Below are 19,346 nucleotides of genomic sequence, written 5' to 3' on the forward strand. Positions count from 1 at the left end.
CTGAAGCAGAGAAGCTGTGATAGGGACAAGGACTTAAGGCCACATGCTGGATTCGAGTAGAAGCTAACAAAACCAAGTTCTACCCCTCTGGTTTCAAATCTCTTCTCTATCCTAAGAAGACTAACAGACTGAAACCAAATCAGAGCAGCAAGCCTCTAAAACAATGCTTTGTCATTATGGTGATGACATCAAGATCACAAACAGAATTTGCAACGAGAAAAGCATGTATTGTTCTGACCTGGCATGAAACAGTTCATCATAGGGCCATTGCTTTCCTTGACCATCAGACCTAGAGATTAAATATAAACAAAACCAGTTTCTTGGGCCTCTTACAAGCCCCTTGATGAGCCAAGCATAACAATTCCCATTTTACAGATGATGAGCATGAAGATATCTGACCACATGCCCCTTAATCTAGTGGCAAAGCTACCATATTTAAGGCTGGCAGAGCTGACTGGGGAATTTAAACTCAAGTCAAAAGCAAGACTACATTTCTAGAAAATATTATCTTCTTTCAATCCCATGGTATATAGATCACTGTGATTATTTCAACAACAACAACACTCTTACTCTTATGATTCTTAGGTCTTCAAATTAATTAGTAAAAAGTTCACCTGAACGACATATTATACCACTCTCTCCTCCAGAGGAAGAAGCCAGGATCAAGACCACACTGTACTACAATGTTTTGAAAAGATAATATAATAAAAAACACAGACAAAGCAGCCAAATCCATCATAGACACTGTAAGTCCTGTGTACGGCTCCCTGAGAGCTCCAGAGGTGGTGGCAATGAAAACCGCTTACACTTGAAAGCTGACCTGCATGCCAATAAAGTCCTGTGCAGTCTACTGTGCTAAGTGCATGGTGGCGGGTCCTAGAAGCCCCAGGCACATAATGCTTCTCTCTCAGGCTCACCAGCTAGAGCAATAGGATTGCTAATGTATGCATTTGCACAGGATTCGATTGCTGGGAGATCAGTTGGAGGTGTCAGAGTGAACACTGCCAGGGCCTTCTGTAGGGGAGGTCACTGGGAAGGGTGGTAGCATCCTGCCAAGCAAAGGTGTCAGATTGTGAGTGTGTTCACCTGTGTGTTATGTAGGTGAGCACATGTCTATGAAGGGACAGCAAAGCCTTTCAGGATGTGACGCCTTCACTCTTTACAGATGCACCCTCAGGATACCTCCCTCCGACCGAGCGTGCACGAGGTTCTGAACATTGCTGCCCAAGGGTTGAATGGTCTCCACAGACTGTGCCTCTGTGGCCAAGAGCTGTTTCTAAGAGGATAAGAAAGCTGGTAGGAATCCTGCCCTTGCTGTTCCTTGTGCCCGGCCCCTCCTGCCTGACTTCCTGCCTGGGACTCAACCTGATAGAGCGACATCGGGACGTGTGGCACCTTTAGAAGCCCAGCTATGGCGGCAGTCGCCAATGAATACCTGGGGCCAGAAAGAAGAGGAAGAAATCGGGATTGTTCCCAGAAAGAAGGGGCAAATGGAGACAGGGTGGCCTGGAATGAGTAGGGCAGTGTGGTGTATTTCTGCTAAGAGGTAGTGAGAATAACAAGAGAGACAGAAAGATTGCCTGTCAACATAGGGGTGAGGGCTCCGAGGGAGGTCAGTTTGGCTCCTCAAACCACCAGCGTGGAAACATACAAATACGTTTATTGTTTTCTTTGTAATTGGTTTTTCCTTTGTAAGTTCCTCTAATTGTTGAAAATATCCTTCGGTGATATAACAGAGGGGAGGAACCCGGGGGGGTCTAGAACAGAGGACAGGGCCAGGGAAGATGTGACAGAAACCAGTCTGAGAGCTGGAGGCAGGGGGAGGGTGGCTTCTACCCAGAAAAAAAGGGGACGAGAGTATAAAGAAGTGTCCAGATTGGCTGAAATAGCATCCCAAAGAAGAGAAGAGAAGGAGACTCTTATTGTGTTTGCTGAGTGCTTCGACCTCCAGTCTGACCGCTTCAGCGTTGGGAGAGAAACCCTCCCTCCTGCCCCTGCCCCAACTGCGGTACAGGGTCAGCCGGGATGCGATTGCTGGGAGATCAGTTGGAGGTGTCAGAGTGAACACTGCCAGGGCCTTCTGTAGGGGAGGTCACTGATGAAGGGGTAGTAGCATCCTGCCAACCTCCATTAGCCTAGAAGGGAAAAAGGGAGAGAAGTCAGTCCTCTGTGATCAGGTGGCCTGTTTGAGCAGACAACGACAATGAGGCGCCGTGTGGAAGGGACTGGCACCTGGCACACGGGGACACCCATCAACTGGGCACACGGGGCTGTGGATGACAATATTTCCTCCTCCCCCCGCTTCAGATAAGTCCATCCTCCCAGTGAGCCTTTGGATCCGATGCTGACACCCCCCTCCGCTGGTGTGAGGTGTTTGTATTTCTCCCAAATCCTGTAATTTAGTCCCAGCCATCTATGCAGTGACGGCTGTCCTCTAGTCCTGAGACCTGAGAGTTCTGTTTTGGTTTTAATCTTGGCAACAACTAGCCACCGATGAAGGTAAAGCTCCTAAACATGGCTGGTTTTGGTTCCCCCTTATTCTGAGGAATGAGAAGGCTGGCCTAGATGCTTTCCCAACTTCTGTCTAGCTCTGCGTGTCCTGAGTGTTTACGGGATGCCGGGGTCTAGAATCTCTTTGGCATATAGTGATGAGTGAGTATAGTTCATGTCCTCAAGAAAGGGGCTAAGACAAGACCACGTATGAGCTATAATTCAAGACAGAGCCTAATCAGCAGGGGGTGCCTGTTGTTAAGAAGGCAAGGGCTTCCATGAGAGCAATACTGTATCTTGTTGGAGCATTGGGAACTAATGGACTTGGCAGACTATATCGTTATGAAGAGCGAGGGGGGAGGCCGGAGCAGGAGGATTAAATTGGGAGAGGGATGGAAGAGAGGGGAAAAGGGGGGAATATGGGGAGGGGCAGATAACATTAAGGGCCATTTGAGGGACCATATGGAAACCTGAAACTACAGAAGTTTCCTATATATGAAAGAAACATAAATGGAGTCACCAAATAGTGAGGGAGACAATGCCCCAATTAGACATCTTACACCACCAAGGGAAACGTCCAGTGCCAGGAATGGATTACATCTACTTAAGTCATTGGACAAAAGGGCCCCACGGAAACTCCCAAACATCTCAGGCTGTTGTCAAGGATACTGGTTGCTCTCCACAAACTGAAGATAAGGCCCTGTGGATGACGATGCTTCTCTGTCTCATCGGGCACAGAGAAACTGAGCTGGTGACTAACTAGAGGCTTCACTCCCACTGACTAGTGTATGCAGTTCTAGAAGGTACTCTGCATGTTACCAGAGGAGAAAGGCAATCACCAGTGCAGCTCCAGACCTTGTGACCTACATTAGTGACCTGCCTGCAAGATACGCCGGTACAATAGTGGGACAGATGTGAGAGTAACCAATCACGCTGACTGGATTTAAGACCTACTCCATGAGATGGAACACGTGTCTGACCCTGCTGGGGTAGTCAAGAACCTGAGACTGGACAGGCCATGGACCTAGGGGGAAACCAAATACTATTGTTTCACTGAAGAAACATAGCAATAGAATGACTCCCTATGACATTCTTCTATACCCATAGATCACTGCCTTGCTGATTCATCATCAGATTCTTTTTGCAGTAGACAGAAACTAAGGCATAGATCCAAAACTTAGACAGTGTGCAGAGAGTGAGAGATTTGGGAAGATTTAGTCCTAAATGGGACGTCTTCATCAACACCCTCCCGCTGAAGACTCCCAACCGATGTGAAAGATGAGGCGGAAAGGCTGTAAAAGCCAGATGTGGCTGTTGACACCAGGGAAGCAGCGTCCTCCAGACACAGCAGGACTGATGTACATAGGAAATAACAGGTTGTGGCAGTACCCACGGGGCCTACAGGGGTTCAAGCCAGATAGGGCCCCAGCACTGAGTGGACGAAGTAGACATGGCTCCCTGCCCCAATCAAGAAGTCAAGAAGCTATCCGCAATTGATATCTACTTGCAAAGGAAAGTTTAGTCTTCTGCAATGAAGTTTCCATATATATATATATATATATATATATATATATATATATATATTTGTGTGTGTGTGTATATATATATATATATACACACACATATTTTTTTTCCTCCCTCTCTTACCAGATGTATTAAGCCCACTTAAGGGTATACTCCAAGCCCAAAAGTAGAAGGCCAACACAAAACTAATTAAATGGTATTTTTTTGGTCTTATATTTCTTGGTTTGGATTATTTTTGGGGGAGTTTCTACTTTCATGTGTGTATGTGTGTGTGGGGGGGGGAGTCTGTTTTTCAAAGAGAGATAAAGAAAGGGTCTATTATTGGTTGGGTAGGGAGGTGGGGAGGACCTTGGAGAGGAGAAAACATGATCAGAATATATTGCATTTTTTTCAATTAAAAAAAAGACGAAGGAGGAGGAGGAGGCGGAGGAAGAGGAGGAGGAGGAGGAAGAGGAGGAGGAGGAGGAGGAGGAGGAGGAGGAGGAGGAGGAGGAGGAGGAGGAGGAGGAGAAGAAGAAGAAGAAGAAGAAGAAGAAGAAGAAGAAGAAGAAGAAGAAGAAGAAGAAGAAGAAGAAGAAGAAGGAGAACAAGGTGCACACTTCACGAGGAGGGCAACACTGTGTCTTGTTGGAGCATCGGGAATTAATATGCTCTGCAGAGGAGACAAACTTGGAGGTGACCTTGAGAAGGTGACTGAAGTGGAGCAGCGTCGCCACCACTGTGTGATGCCCCGAGTGTTAGCAAGATGGAAACGGTAAGCCTGAGGGCCCTTTGTACAAGGCACCTGGCCACCCAAGGAACTGTTCTGAAGGGTTTATGGAGTGTACAGCTTTCCACCAAACGGAACAGAAACAACAGAGTCCAGGGGTGATTTTTCTATGACAGTTAATTCATGGCACATGACTGATATGTTTGAGATCACCGAGGTCACTGCACTAAAATGGGTCTCCTGTCCCAATCACTGTGTTCTTGGAAGTAATTTACCTCAACTGTGGAAATAGTAAGGTCAAACGGACCACGCCCTAGAGATCTTTGGTAAAAATAGTTTCTACCATCTGTCCTCTTGTTTTCTTCTTTGAAAACTCTGGAGTAGACTGGCAGCCATTATTATTCATTCACATTTAGGAGGGAACACCACTCTAATGTTAGGAAATCCATAGTAAGTAGAGGAGTGAATGCCTGCACTTCTATATGAACAGGTGTCTGGTTTCATCTCATTCACAAAGTGGCTAAGCTGAAAGAGAAAAGCTTCCTGGCCCATGAATGAGATGGAGTGCAGGCTTCTTAACGTTTGAAGCCAGCTCCTTCTCTGTCCCTTTTCCTCAACCAGGCTTTCTTTGCCATTGGCTCACTCAATGATGCGCCAACGTTCCCAGGAAAGCCAGATGTTTTTCCATTCAAAACAGCTTCCACCAGTCATTTTTAGCACAGAGCAGGTTTTCTCAAACCCTCAACAAGGAAAAGATCTGGATACCAAGCGGCTTATTCCCGGCAGTGCCAAGATGAACATGCCTGCCCAAACTCAGGCCCATGCAGAACTGCTGAGCTCAAACCTCCAGCTTTCTTTTCTTTTCCTCCCCGCCCCCCCCCCCCCCCGAGACAGGGCTTATGTGTGTAGTTTTGGAGCCTGTCCTGGATCTCGCTCTGCAGACCAGGCTGGCCTCAAACTCAGAGATCCGCCTGGCTCTGCCTCCCGAGTGCTGGGATTAAAGACATTCACCGCAGCCACCCGGCTCAAACCTCTAACTTTCTAATCCATCAGATGGTTCCTCTCATTGCTGGAGGACTTCTCTTACTTGTGCGTGTTTGGGACATTCCACTGAGAACAGGGAAGGCACAAGAATCCTGTCACAATGTGTGGTCTTTCCATGTTCCAGGGGCAAAGACTTGGCATTGAAATCTGTTTCAGAAACAGAATTAATTCAGATTCCTAGCACAGGGTTGTCATGGGGAGATGGTGCCTCCACGTTTCCACCAACTAAGGGCATACATATTCTGGCGTCACTTGAGGCTGGCTGAGAACAGTGACTATATTTATTTCTTTTTCTACAAGAAAATCTTTTAATGCTATTAATCTTTTTTTCCTTGAAAAAAATAGGGTATGCTTATCAATAATATCTAGAAAATAGACAAGCTTAAAAAGCACAATATTTAATACCCATAATCTACTACTCAGAGATAATTACTGTCAGCATTTTGATATCTGTCTATCCTAATAATTTCATATGTGTATATTTACTTGACATTTTGATAGATAGATAGATAGATAGATAGATAGACAGACAGACAGACAGGCAGGCAGATAGGCAGGCAAGGAACTGTGTTGTGGTGTGCATGGGGCTGAAGGGAAGTAGGCAGGTGTTTGTGTGTGTGCTGGCTGAGCAGTCTGGGATTTTAGGTGAAAGTGAGATAAGATATTTAACCACAACACCACAAGTCAGAGTATAGTGCAGGGCAAAAAGAAAAGCCACCTTAAGAATAGGAGATCCTAGGAAAGAAATTTGCATCTGTATCATGGCACATGCCACAGCGGCATTTGAGATGACCATCACCATCTCACTTAACCACACCATAACTTATTAAAATAGTCATAGGTGGGGCCCCTGATGAAGCATTCAGGAGAGAACATTAGCCGTGCAGTGTTTTTAAAGAAAGAGCTGACATTCTACACTGCTCAGAAATGAATTGTCTCTGAGCTGGAGCCTCTCAAAGACATGAGATGCTTTTCTTGAAAATTCTACTTTCTCAGGCCAGTACAAGATGTCAGGGGGGTACAGGCAATTCAAACATGGTGAACAAGGATTAATTCAACTAAATAGCAAAACAAACATTTTAAATATGCTTGTTGGACCAGTGAAAGAGAATATATGAAATTTGTACCCCAAATAAATACATACAACAAACCTTCTAGCTTTAGAAAAAAACAAAACAAAACAAAACAACAACTCCTCTTCCATCCAGAAGCTCAAAGAGTGGACACACACATATACATGAGCCCCTTAGATTTGACAATCACCATTCCGGGGCAAGTTAGACTCTCCCACATTAGCCCTAAGCCCATATTCCAGGAAAACCTTGTGGCCTGAATCAAACTGTGTATCCCAAGGATATACCAACTATGATCCCCTGCTTCTTGCTAAATTTAGGAAACAGTAGCATGGAATTTAAAGCCAGACAGGCCTCCGTGCCGTGGTGCTATGGTGGCGGGAGCTGGGAGAATTCCCTTCTCTAAAAGTGCTTCGTACAGTAGAGGGCTGCCCGTTGCCGTGGCTGCTGAAAACAGCTAGCTCAGACAGGGCAGGCAAAGCCGACCGCACCGGCTTTCCCGTAAATCACTCACGCTGCTTCCGAGGTATTCCAGCTTTAACGTAAGACCTTCAGAGGCTGTACCATCTTGGGAAACAGCTGACCTCGCTTACTGCCACGTTAACCCTCGGGAGCAATTCTTTCCCTCTTCCCTGACTGCGGGTGAATATTAAGCAGAAAGCTCTGCCTTTGTGTGTTTATTATCTGGGCGTAGTGAGAGGAAAGGATGCTCTCTCCTTAGCAGCCGCGTGAAGGAGGCAGGAACTAAGACTCTCTGTTTTCTCTGCACCCCGACTTTCCCCTTCACTGCTGATGCACACTGTCCTTCATATTGGACCCTTCGCAGTATTAACCCCAGAAACCACCCTTGAGGACTTGGTCCTTCTCATTTCTGGAAACATTCTTCTTGAAAGAATCATTTCCACGTGGTGGAGAAGCAAGACCGGATCTCACTTTCAGTGTCACCAGATCATGCCTAAAGGTCCCAGAAAAGGTTCAACCTAGAACCTTACAGAGGAGAGAGATAAGAGTGTAAAACTGAGACTACATGCAGCAGGTCCCCAAAGTGAGAAAAAAAATACATATCTCTAAAATACAAATGAAAGATATCATGGGACCAAAATGCTTGAAACAAAAGTGAATCTACTCTATGGCCCACTCTGAAGGAACCTGGCACATAACAGATTTTGCTAGAAGCATAGTTAAAGGCCAGGCATGGCTCTCTGAAGAGAGAGAGAGGAATGAGCACCCAAGCTCTGGGGCAATTGCAATCAAAGCCCCTATTTCTTTCTTCTCTGCTACGTTTCTCCAACCAGTATGGGGTCCGGCAGTCAGTTGCCTCTCCCTGGCTTTGGAGGATTCTGCAGCATCTTTAATTGAAAGCAAAGGGTGCTGGGCTAAGCAGTGCCTGTCCCATCTCCTCTCCTTCCCGCTCTTCCTCTGCACTTACCTTAGCAGCATGCCGTTGATGCAGAGAATTCATCACCTGATGTGACAGCCCAAGCGAGCCTGGCACTAAGAAACCCTCATTTGCAACCCAGAAATACGCTGAGGTGCTACAAACTGGCTGATGTCAGCACCAAGTTAAGCTAGATCTGCATACGGGCCAGATGCCATTACCAGAGATGCCTTCAGCATGGACGAAGAGGTGTACGTGCTCCAGGCCCTCAATCACCCAGGCTGGTGGGCCAACAAGGATGAAAAAGAAGAAGATGGAAGCATCCTTTCTCCTCCCCTGGGCACGTGTGGGGTACACACTCATGTGTGCGCACACACACAGCTCCTATACATCCCAGACACATCAGTTCACATAGAAGCTACATCAAGATCTATAATCTTCATCTCTCTTCCTCCTTCTTTCTCTCCCTTCCTTCTTTGCCTCTGCTTCCTCCTCCTCCTCCTCTTCCTCCTCCTTCGCTTCTTCTTTTCTTCTCCTCTCAAATGTGGACAGAGTCCCACTATGTAGCCCAGGCTGGCCTCAAACGTGTGATCCTCCTATGTCTAGTTCCCAAGTGCTGGGATCATAGGTGTGTGCCACTCCACATGACCTCATGTATTATTTTTCTATCACGCTAGAAGAACTATGTTTTCCTAACGTGCTTTCCCAAGATAACCTTGTGAGTGCTTACCAAGAGAGGCTTTGGAATGTAAAAATGTGATTGGAAAGTCCCCTAGGGGTCATCCTCTAGTTTAAAATTTCCCAGGAAAATTTACAATGGGAAACCGATCTGGGCCCAGCCTGGCACTCCTCCAATCTTGTCTCTAGTTGCCCCAAAGGGATCTCTCAAAAATGTAATTTTGATCATATCACCACCCAGGGTAAACCTGCACAGACACCCTGGGCTTTAAGATGAGGTTCAGTGTTCTCATCAAGTCTATGGCATCTCTGATTGTGTTTACTCCCAAGCCAACACTCTCATTTACGACTTCAACCATCTCGGGCTCCTTAGGCACTCCCGAACAGAGGCAGCCCCACCTCTTCTTCCTTGAACACAGTGCTCTCAAGCATCCAGTGGTACCCACTCCTATAGGTACTCCATGCAAGACTGAGTTGAATTGCCCTTGCAACTCCATTCCTTGGCAATGTCCATTTCTCCACCAGGCTCCTCAGGGCCCTGTGAACACCTGCTCACCCCACCTATACCACCACACTGCGTGTGTTCCTTCACAAGACTTCCTCATTGACCAATGCACAGGAGCAAGTCCCTATAATACGCCTCTGCCTTCAAAGAGCCTACCACAGTGTCCGGCACATCACAAACTGTGATAGACACCTCTTAAAGGGAACATAGGCAGATATTAAACAAACATGTCGGGATACCACAGCATCCATTCTCCATCAAGGGAAGACAGGGAGTATCGGGTCTCTGAGCTGCACAATTCAGTCTGACGACAGAAAAGTAGTGATGCACATTTAAAAAATAAAAATTCGAAATACCAAGCAGAAGTGGGTCTAGTGTCTGGGTAAATTTCGCATGCAGGCTGTAACCTTTTCCTTACTTATTAAATTGCCACCAGGGAGACAGCTTATTCCAAACAGTTCTCTGTGATTAACATTTACATGATGGTACTTTGTTTTTAGGGAGAACAGTTGAGAAGGATAGTATCCCATGGCCTCACATACCATCGCAAGAAGAGGCAGTGTGCAGAAAGACTAAGGTACACTTCCTATCTAGAATTCAGACAGTTTCTAGGTCACCACTTTGAATATGGTGAAAGCTCTAAAGTGTGCAGACATACATAGCCCCTAAACACCTCCCTGTAAAGAGAAACTTTACAGGGACGAAACTCAGCTTCTATCTTAGGATACGGAATACCCCTACACATGCCAAATATGGATGTAAGAAAAAAATCCAGTTTTGTTATTGTTGTTTGATAATATTTTTATTTACTAAATTAAGCAGCCTCTTTTGGGAGTTTCCTGGAGCTGTAAGTGACTCCTGGAGCCATAAATGACTCAGCATCAGTTTTGTTCTCTAGCTTAGCCTGACCTTGCGTATGAGAACCCTTGTACAGGAATTCGAGTGTGGCTGAGAAGATCTCTTCCTCACCAAGTCAGTTCTGCTTAGTGTGCAAAGTTCCTTAAAGATTAAGATGCCAACTTGATCTCAGAATCGGGTCTCCCTCCAAGACCTGAGCTCATCCTGAGCTACCCGCCCTCACACTTCCCTGAAATCAATCATCCACCTGGATCATAGGATTCCTGCTTGTTTCTACAATCCTTTGGCAGCTGGGGCTTCCTTTCTGATTGCTAGGTGCCACTCGATGAGATTGGAGATTTCACACCACTGCCACACTACTGTAAACTCAGGAGCCCCATGATCTTAGTGTGCATGTAGGTCTATGACCTTCAGAAAGCCAGGCAGTGGAATCAACATCCCTGGGAAATCATCCTCCCGCCATAATGACTTTTACAGTTGAAGATACTGCAAACAAATAGATTCTCTGTTGCCAAAGTGAGATGTCTTATTTACTACCCTAAAGAAGTCCAGTGGGAGCTTATGTTGGTTTTGTCTTCTCCTGGTCTCTTAGAATCCACATCATCTTTCAAGGCCAGGCTGGAGAGTTACCTCCTTGTAGGCTTCTTCAAGACACACCACCATCTATTTCTCTAAATTTTACTCCACCGACTTTCTGACCTTCTAGTCTGTCACTGAATCATGTCCTGCTTTTACTTACCCTTTCAGATCTCCATGGGAACAGCATCTCTTTTCTACTTAATCACTTAGATTTTGGTTCTACCTTGTATCTACCTTGTGCCACTTACTAGACATATGGTGGTAGATATAGAAATTAAGGACAACAATCTAGTTCCTAGTATCAGAGATTTTACAGTTTTGTGAAAAATAGACATTTTTGTTAACCATCAAAAGAATATATATTGAGTCTACATTGTCCTACGTGCCAGGATAGAATAGTATACAAGGATCTCATGGAAACTTCTGGAAAATCAGTCTGAAGGTGAACAGAAAACAGAGAAGTAAAGGAGTAGAACAAAAAGGCTCCCAGACAGAAAGAGAATTCTGTCTGAAGGCTCAGAGGAAACTGAAGGTGGCCAAAGGAGCGGGGCGGGGGTTGGGGGGTGATGGGGGAAGACGGCAAGATAGGGCTGAGGAGAGAACTTACTTTGACATTTCTCCCCAGTGAGATGGTAGGTAACAGAACAAAAAGGAAGCCATTTGAAGACAAGGAGCATGTCTAATGCAGTAGCTTCTTGGTGAAGTGCCTGTGGTGCCTGGATGAAGAACTAACGCTTTGAAAGCTTCCCTAGTATCCGAAGCCTGGGAAGATGGGGCCCTGGTTGCTGGAGCCCATCATGGCTGCAAAGCTAGGCAGGATGGGCAACTTATTTATTCAGGACCACAAATACATAGGCCAAGAAATCAATGTGAACTCATCCTTACTCTTCAGGAGAGGACACTAAAACTCAGGAACTAGGTCGATCAAACTTAGTCCCCATTATCGGCTAATATTTTGGATGCTTCAGATGCTGGGAGCTGGGGCTGGGTGCCAATGTACAGTCACCACATTTAGATTGTGACACTCAGGGGTCAAGGCGGGTAACACATGATTGTGGACTACCTTCTGGAAATCTGGGTCACTGAGTAGAGGCTAGAACGAACACACAAACCATAAGACTAGCCTTGGAAAAGTCGGGGCATTCTAAGTTCTTCCACTACTCACCTACAGTTCACCTTGGTACCAGTTGGCATACACTCCATGGCGCTATGGTTAGAACTCAGCGGGGCCACCACTAGGTGTAGCATCCCTTGCCAGTTAATATGGCTTACCTCATATTGGCAATGTGCTAGTAAGATAGCAAATCCAACCTATGTGAACAAACTCTCTCATGGCAAGTAACTACCTCAAACTCTTTTTGTTGTGTGCCGGGTGCAGGTCGGTATCAACTGCAACTGCATTATAATGCAGTATCTCACCAAGACCCTCGTGCAACATGACTGAGATCAACTCCCAGGTCATGATCTGCTTTGGTGCTCTTTAGCCCCTAGGGACTATGTGTTTTTTTCTAAACTCACCTCTCATGAAGACCCAGAATTAATACTGCTACAGAAGGCCCAGGAGACAGAGGTTGAAGCCAATTGAACTACTCTGTGGCTCACACAGAATGTGACAGTACACAGTTTCAGTTCTAAGGATGGATTGCTCTCTCACTCCTATTAGAAGCACAAGTAAAGCCATCACGCAATGATGTTTCTATGTCTCACAGACATACAGGGGTCCCGAGGCTAACTATACAGTAAGCAGGGGGTTAAAACTTAAGCGTCAGTGCTTATTTAACTTTTCACAGATTATCCTGATCTTTGACAAAGAAAAATAAGCTCAGCTTGATTCAGCTAAATAGAGATGTCTTGGTGCAGGGAATTGTATTTATATCTGAATAAACATCCTCTGTCCTCAGAGCTTCACAAACTAAAGCACACACGCACGCACGCGCGCACACACACACACACACACACACACACACACACACACACACCCCAATACAGTGGTCAAAAAACACACACACTTTCCACATTTCCTGCTGTTTCAAGTGCCACTAAAACAGGTTCAGAAATTACTTACGACACCCAGAGAACACACACACACACACACACACACACACACACACACACACACACACACACCCCTACCTATAATGGAAAACAGTAGGTATGTAAGACAATGTTTACTGATATAGCCAAACCTAGATAATTCAAGCAAAATGTTTTTTTGTTTAACTCTTGGGATAAATTATCCAATTGATTCCACATTGAACGGAATTCCTCATTTAGTTTTCATAACCTTTGGTTTTGCCTGAGCTTTGCTGCCAGGAGAATTGTTGACCCGGGGCAGCATACACACAGATATGGTCTATGCATCGCTGTGGTACGGTGGCTAAGCAGGGAACACGCAGAGCCTGCTCTGTGAACGTGCCCTCGTCCTGTAAATCTCGAGGCTATTTACTGTCACCCGGGAAGCCAAACCTCTTACACTCTTCTGACCATCCAAGAGACAGCAATTAGCCCAGATTATCAGACCCACAATGACATGCCGTGTAAAGAGAGACACCGAGCCAACTCCACATCCCAAAGACTGGCATATTCAAGTACACTTAGGACATTAATAGCAATTTACGTGCCATCACTGAGACAAAGCCACAAAGGCTTCGCTGGCAGCCTCTTATTTGGAAGCCTATTATTTGTGGGAGTTACAGGCTATAATCACAACAGAAACTTTCAAAACCCTTATCTTCCGTGACGCACCAAATCTATTTCAGAGCCGTAATTGCTATGTCACTGGAGACTCGGCTGCTTAATGCACTCAAATGCCATTTAGTGTTTGCAGGGTCATTACAGCTAGCAGAAGGGTGGGGGTGGGCTCCGGCGGAAAGCGGAGCGCGGAGAAGCAGGCAGACAGGGTGGGGGACACTAGGCACTATTGTGCCCAGTGCACTTACAGTGGGTGTTGTTTAGAAAATTCTGTTGACTGCTGAAATGAGAGCAAAGGCTTGCAATAATAGTCTATGGAATCAACAATTCCGAATTCAGGAGCTCAGCTCTGGAGATAGTCCATGGATGCTAGCAGGTGCCTACTTTCATTCTGAGATTCTCATCTAAGAGTAAGAGGATTGAGCTTTTTAAATTTAGCCCCTCCCCCCACCACTCTTAGTTAATTACAGAAATCTTTGCAGTAGAAATGGTCCAGCTGTCCTGAGGGATGGAGAATCTGCCTTGGCCTTTCTAGATGTGGTACTATGGAAAGAAAAGGCAGAGTGAGTGATGGTAAAAACGTCTGAGTTCAGGAGTCCAGAAAAAGGTGCTACTTACATACAGATGGTCAAAGAATACATCTGGAGACTGATGCAGAAACTGGCGTAAGAAAAAAGCACCGTGTCTCTTAAAGAAGTATTTCCTTGGCCTAAGTCAGGCAAAGGTCATAATAAAAGAGGTCTTTAAATATATGCAGCTCTTATTTTTTCAACCTGGCTATGAACTACCCAGGGAGAGAATTACTTATTTGACTTAAGATTTATAAGGTAAATCTTCAAAGAAATGTTGGAATTACCAATCTATCTCTAGGTCCACTTGGATAATTTTTAGGTTCTATTTTATAGTGCTGAATTGATTTTTAAATAAATCAGAAATACAGAAGAGGTCAAGTTCACTCAGACTTCAGGGAGGCAAGTGTTCAACCAGCTTCCCCCCCACCTCAAGTTCCCACAGAGAGAGAGAGTAAAAGACACAGGGTCTCATTCTGAACCTGTCTCCTTCATTTGGAAACATAACTTTGTCCTCCAAGTGTTAGCGTGGAGCTTAATACCCTTACAGTATGAAAGTCCTTGGAAGTCAGATAGGAAAGGATGAACATCTCAAGAACACATAAGAAGCCAGTACATATGAAAAAAAAAATCCAACTTCTCCACTAATCAAAAAGATACAATTTAAAACAAAAGAGCTCACAAAGACTGAAAAACTGTCAGGCATTATTGTTGAAGGTATGGGGAAACTGCAGTTATAAACTGCTAGTAGGAACTACAACGTAATAGAAATTTCCAGAAGACATGCTTACAATACATCACAAAGGCCTTAGACATGGTAATATCCTTTGATGTAGCAATTCTTTTTCTAGAAGTTTACCCAAAGAAATAACAGAAAATATGCATTGTATTTTCTTAAACCAGGAGGTTTACCACTGTGTTATTAATAATAGTAAAAAAGTATGGACCTGCCCTATAACATGTTCCAATGCAACTATTTAAAGTTGTGTTTGAGAGGAATGTTTAATAATATGGAAAATATTCATAACATATTTTGGGGAAAATAAGTAGGCTACAAAATGACAGGTAACTTTTGTACACCCACATAAAAACATACACACAAAAGTACTGGAAGACCGAAGTGCACAAAGTAAGTGGTAATTTTATTCCGTGTTATTTTTTGTTTTCTCTAATTTTCTACACTAACTATTCATTTGTAATGGGGGGGGGGAGTGGGGGAGGAGGAAGAAGAAAAAAGTACATGCAAGATTTAAACAAAGCATATAAAGCAGAAAAATCTACATCTCCAGTAGGCTCTAGTGTGTGGCCACTTTTAAAGTTTGGGGATGAGAATAAACCAGTCCAGCTTGTGACCAAACCCAGGTATGAGGAAGGATGGCTGAGTGAAGTGGGGGTCTGGTCTCCAAGGAGAGCATTATCGAGTCATTTCCGAGGTCTCTCCAAAGTAAACACTTACCCATGAAAACTTAGACGGGTTTCTCTCCCTTCCCATGAAAACGAGCATCAGACACAGAAATCCACTGAGGCGAGACGGCAGCCTGCGTAGAGAGCAGGCACTGGGCCTCTATTACCTTATCTGCCTTTGCGCCCAACACCACAACCGAGTGGTAAAACGGGACAGGAGTGGATCTCCTGAATGAACGAGTGAATGAGAGAAGGGATAGATCCCGGAGCAAGTTCAAAGCCACAGTGACCCCCCCCACACACACACACACACAGGGAGGATGGAGAAGGGAGAGAGCAGCTACAGTTATCTATCGCCCTGCCAGGGAGATCTGACATTATAGGGATGAGTGGGAGGTCGAAGACAGTAGAAACTAACATAAATAGAAAAGGTCAGAGGGGGTGGGGGCAGGGAGCCTTTCTCAGGTATCTCTGGCAGGGAGACATTTTAGATGACCCAAAAGAATGTCTGTGCAGCTTCTAGGCAGGCAAAACCAAAGAAAGAAAAAGAAAAATCCAAATGCCTTTAATCCCAGCACTTAGGAGGCAAAGGCAGGTGGATCTTTGTGAGTTCGAGGCCAGCATGGTCTATAGAGTGAGTTCCAGGACAGCCAGGGCTATGCAGAGAAAGCATGTTTTGAACTTGCCCCCTCCCCCTAAAAAATCAAGTCTTAACAATCTATTCCAGGTGACCACATCTTCCAAAAGACCCACAATAACACCACCACCAAAACCCACACTTCATCTTAAACTTCATCTAGGCTCATTTTAAAATAAGCATTCTTTGAACACTAAGTATCAGGCTTCAGCTGAGGCACTTTGTTTTGGATACAAGAAGCATGATCCTTTTCAGAAATCCACGGTCCAGGGAGAGGACATGTGTGGATAAGCAAAGGACTCTATCCCAATTCTAGGATGCCATCCAGCACATCCAAGGAGTGTGAGCCATGTCCTGAAGCTGAGCTCCATCACACACTTGTCAAGTGCCACAAGCTCTGAGCCACACTGGGAAGTCTGACCACTGAAGATGGCTTCTAGGCAAGGACTACCTCACCACAGCCAAGAAGAGAATGGACATTTATAGCCCCCAGACATTCCAGGAGAGAAAAAGAGAAAGAAAATGTTGCATTAGGTACCTGTGGAAATTTAACAAAATATTAAACAATGGGAAATTGCCACCTGCAGGTCCATCTTGGCAGCCTTCACAACTTTTCTTGTGAATTACTCTGATGTGACTCCAAACTATTTTGCTTATACTTTTAAGTGTTGGAATTTTTTAAGTAAATGTGAATTAAGTTTAGGCATATAAAGTGCTCACATGTTAAAGCAAGTCAGTGTTAGCAATTAATACAATCATAAGGATCAATTTAGCCTGTTAATTTTCTATCATTATTGTTTTTTAATTGTGCTTTAATTTACAATTTTGTAAGATTTCTTTATTTTATTACTACTTGCTCTGTTGTTTTAAACCTTTGTGTCTTTGACGATGGTATTTATTTAGCCACGCATCCTAGCTTATTGTGTTTTTATTGTTCTCTTTAATACTTGTGCATCTTAATTGTTTTTAACCTTCATTTTGTATTTCAAATACAATTTTATCACTCGCCTGCCAATTTAACCCTGCCATAACTTTACAAGTGAATAGAATATTTTTATTTCATACTTGGGTCTTACTGTCTCCTGCTTTTAAAAATGTTACCTCTTGCCACATATATCTTTTCCTATTTATCTTCCCTAATTTTATTCAAAGGGTATCCTCTTCACACCCCTGTGCATTTCTTCTCTTACCTATTTTTTTAAGACTGTTATGTGCATAAGGGGGAAGGAAAGTTGATGAAGTCTCAGGCCACTGAGGTGGGGCGCTTTCTTACCCTTTGTCTGGGAGAGATGGCTATTAAGTAATTGCTGTTCCAGTTTCCCGCATGCTGACCTTTCAGCTTCTAACACTGTTATTTCATGTGCAAGAGCTATTAAAATATTCACAGATAAAGTCCCCCTTTTCTCCATCTTATTGCCCCCTAGATTAGAAAAATCAGCAACTACGGCAACAGAGCTGCTTCTAACTGATAGGAGTACTCCACACGCCAGGTGCAAGTTTCCTTCTGTCCCTCCTAATCTCTCCAAGGGATGCTTGGTTTGTTTCTGATATCTGATGGCCAATGAATTTCATGAGGCCACTGGGTAAAATGTCACAACAGAGGTAAAGAGTAGGCATCTGCAGGAAAGGACTATCCTTATAATTTTCCAGCTTTAATTTTCATGACAGAATTAAGGAGACATAGCAATCGGAGAGGACATGGTACCGAATACGGATAACCGAGTTCTTATAGCTTTTTTTCATACCCTTTAGTTTCCAAAATACTTAACATAGGGTAACTTAATGAACACTAGTACTGTAAGGGTTTTGGCAACTCCCGTCATGTAAGTAGTTCAAGGGCTTAAAGGTCCATTTGGACAAAAGCGAAAGTCAAGAGGCTTTAGGGAGTAACTGTGTGGGGTCCACACCTGGTCCCACCTCTTACATGTCAGATGATCTTGGGTAAAATACTGAATCTTTTTGGCCTCAGCTGACAGACTCTAGTAGGAAACTCAATAAACATTATAAGCTAGTGCTCCTGACATAAGATATTGGTAGAGGCACAGCTTAGCTCTAAACTTTAAACACACAGTGAGACATGTCTCTGTCCTTTACCCCTCTAGAAGGGGCATGGAACCTTCAAACTTGTGAGCGGCCTCTCCAGAATGACTGGGCTGGGTGAGGGAAGGGCCTGATTCTTCCGCTGTCCGAGCATCATGCCCTGGTAGTATCCTTTGGGTGGAAGCTCAGTTGAGGCCGTGACCGATCACTTCCTGAAGAGGATGGAAGTGTAATCTCTCACAAGTGTTGACTTTGAAGGAATACAACTTTGTGGAAGTTTGGGGAGGCAAGGAAGGTAGACTAGACTTGCAGCCTAAGGACAGTGGATTAAGAAGCAAAGAAAGAGAAAAAAAGGGAAGCTGGGATATCCTGCACTTGAGGAAGTCACCGTGGAGTTTCTGTTTATACATATTTCAAAAGCCTTTCTTACGAAAAATGAGATTATAATTCCCTTTAAAAGAAAGCACACCAGATCAGAAGCAAAAACAAATACAGAATACACCATCTTACTTAACTTGAAATCGCTTTCCCAGGACTGTGTGGCTCTAGGACAGTACGAGGATGAAGTCAGCTGGGGCAGGAGTATGAGGGGAACATTAGACTGTCTAGAAAAATCCAGACTATTCTGTGCACATCTATGGGCTCTGCTCTTCATCCTCTCCCTGCCACCCTTTTCCATCCTTGTAAATTATGAGAAAGGGGCAGGCACACGGAGACACTGGACAGCAACCAAAACACAAGCGCATTGCATGCACCACAATGCCACGCACGTGTATTCACCATTTGCACATTAAGTTGTAGAAAATACGGCCTCAGAAGTGCAAACCCTACATGTAAATACTAAACTCTAGTCAGTGATACACATACTAGTAATACTTATGTAGGGGAGCGTATACTGTTTTCTGTACCATGGAATGGAATGTTCAGTGAACTGATGAAGGTCGGAAGGGTGCAGATATGCATGTATCATGATGCTGGTAAAATGGTACAGTCTAGTCGGTGAGTCCAATGATTGCACTATAAAAAAATCATGTGTGTGGATGCACAAGTGTGTGGGTGTGTGTGCACATACACACGCACAAGGCATAAAGAGAGGTTAAGGCAAACTCAGGTGTCAGTCTTCAGGAGTTCTACATGCTTGCACACTTTGCTTGAGACAGAGTCCTT

At 44.5% G+C, this 19,346-nt stretch overlaps 1 protein-coding gene across 4 annotated transcripts in view; it reads right to left on the reverse strand.

Moving 5' to 3' along the window:
• Pbx1 (PBX homeobox 1) overlaps positions 1–19,346 on the reverse strand; it is a 313,260-nt gene that overhangs the window by 32,675 nt on the left and 261,239 nt on the right. For 2 of the 4 annotated variants that reach the window (XM_042258535.2, XM_042258537.2), the window contains one exon: positions 553–2,135. The exons of the other annotated variants lie outside the window; for them this stretch is intronic. In XM_042258535.2, the coding sequence (XP_042114469.1) occupies positions 2,043–2,135 (93 nt within the window). In that variant the 3' untranslated portion in view covers positions 553–2,042. Of the gene's footprint in view, positions 1–552; positions 2,136–19,346 lie in introns of those variants that run through there. 4 annotated transcript variants of the gene reach the window in all.

The sequence above is a fragment of the Peromyscus maniculatus genome, chromosome 11 (genome assembly GCF_049852395.1).
Source record: "Peromyscus maniculatus bairdii isolate BWxNUB_F1_BW_parent chromosome 11, HU_Pman_BW_mat_3.1, whole genome shotgun sequence".
In the NCBI taxonomy this organism is placed as follows: Eukaryota; Metazoa; Chordata; class Mammalia; order Rodentia; family Cricetidae; genus Peromyscus; species Peromyscus maniculatus.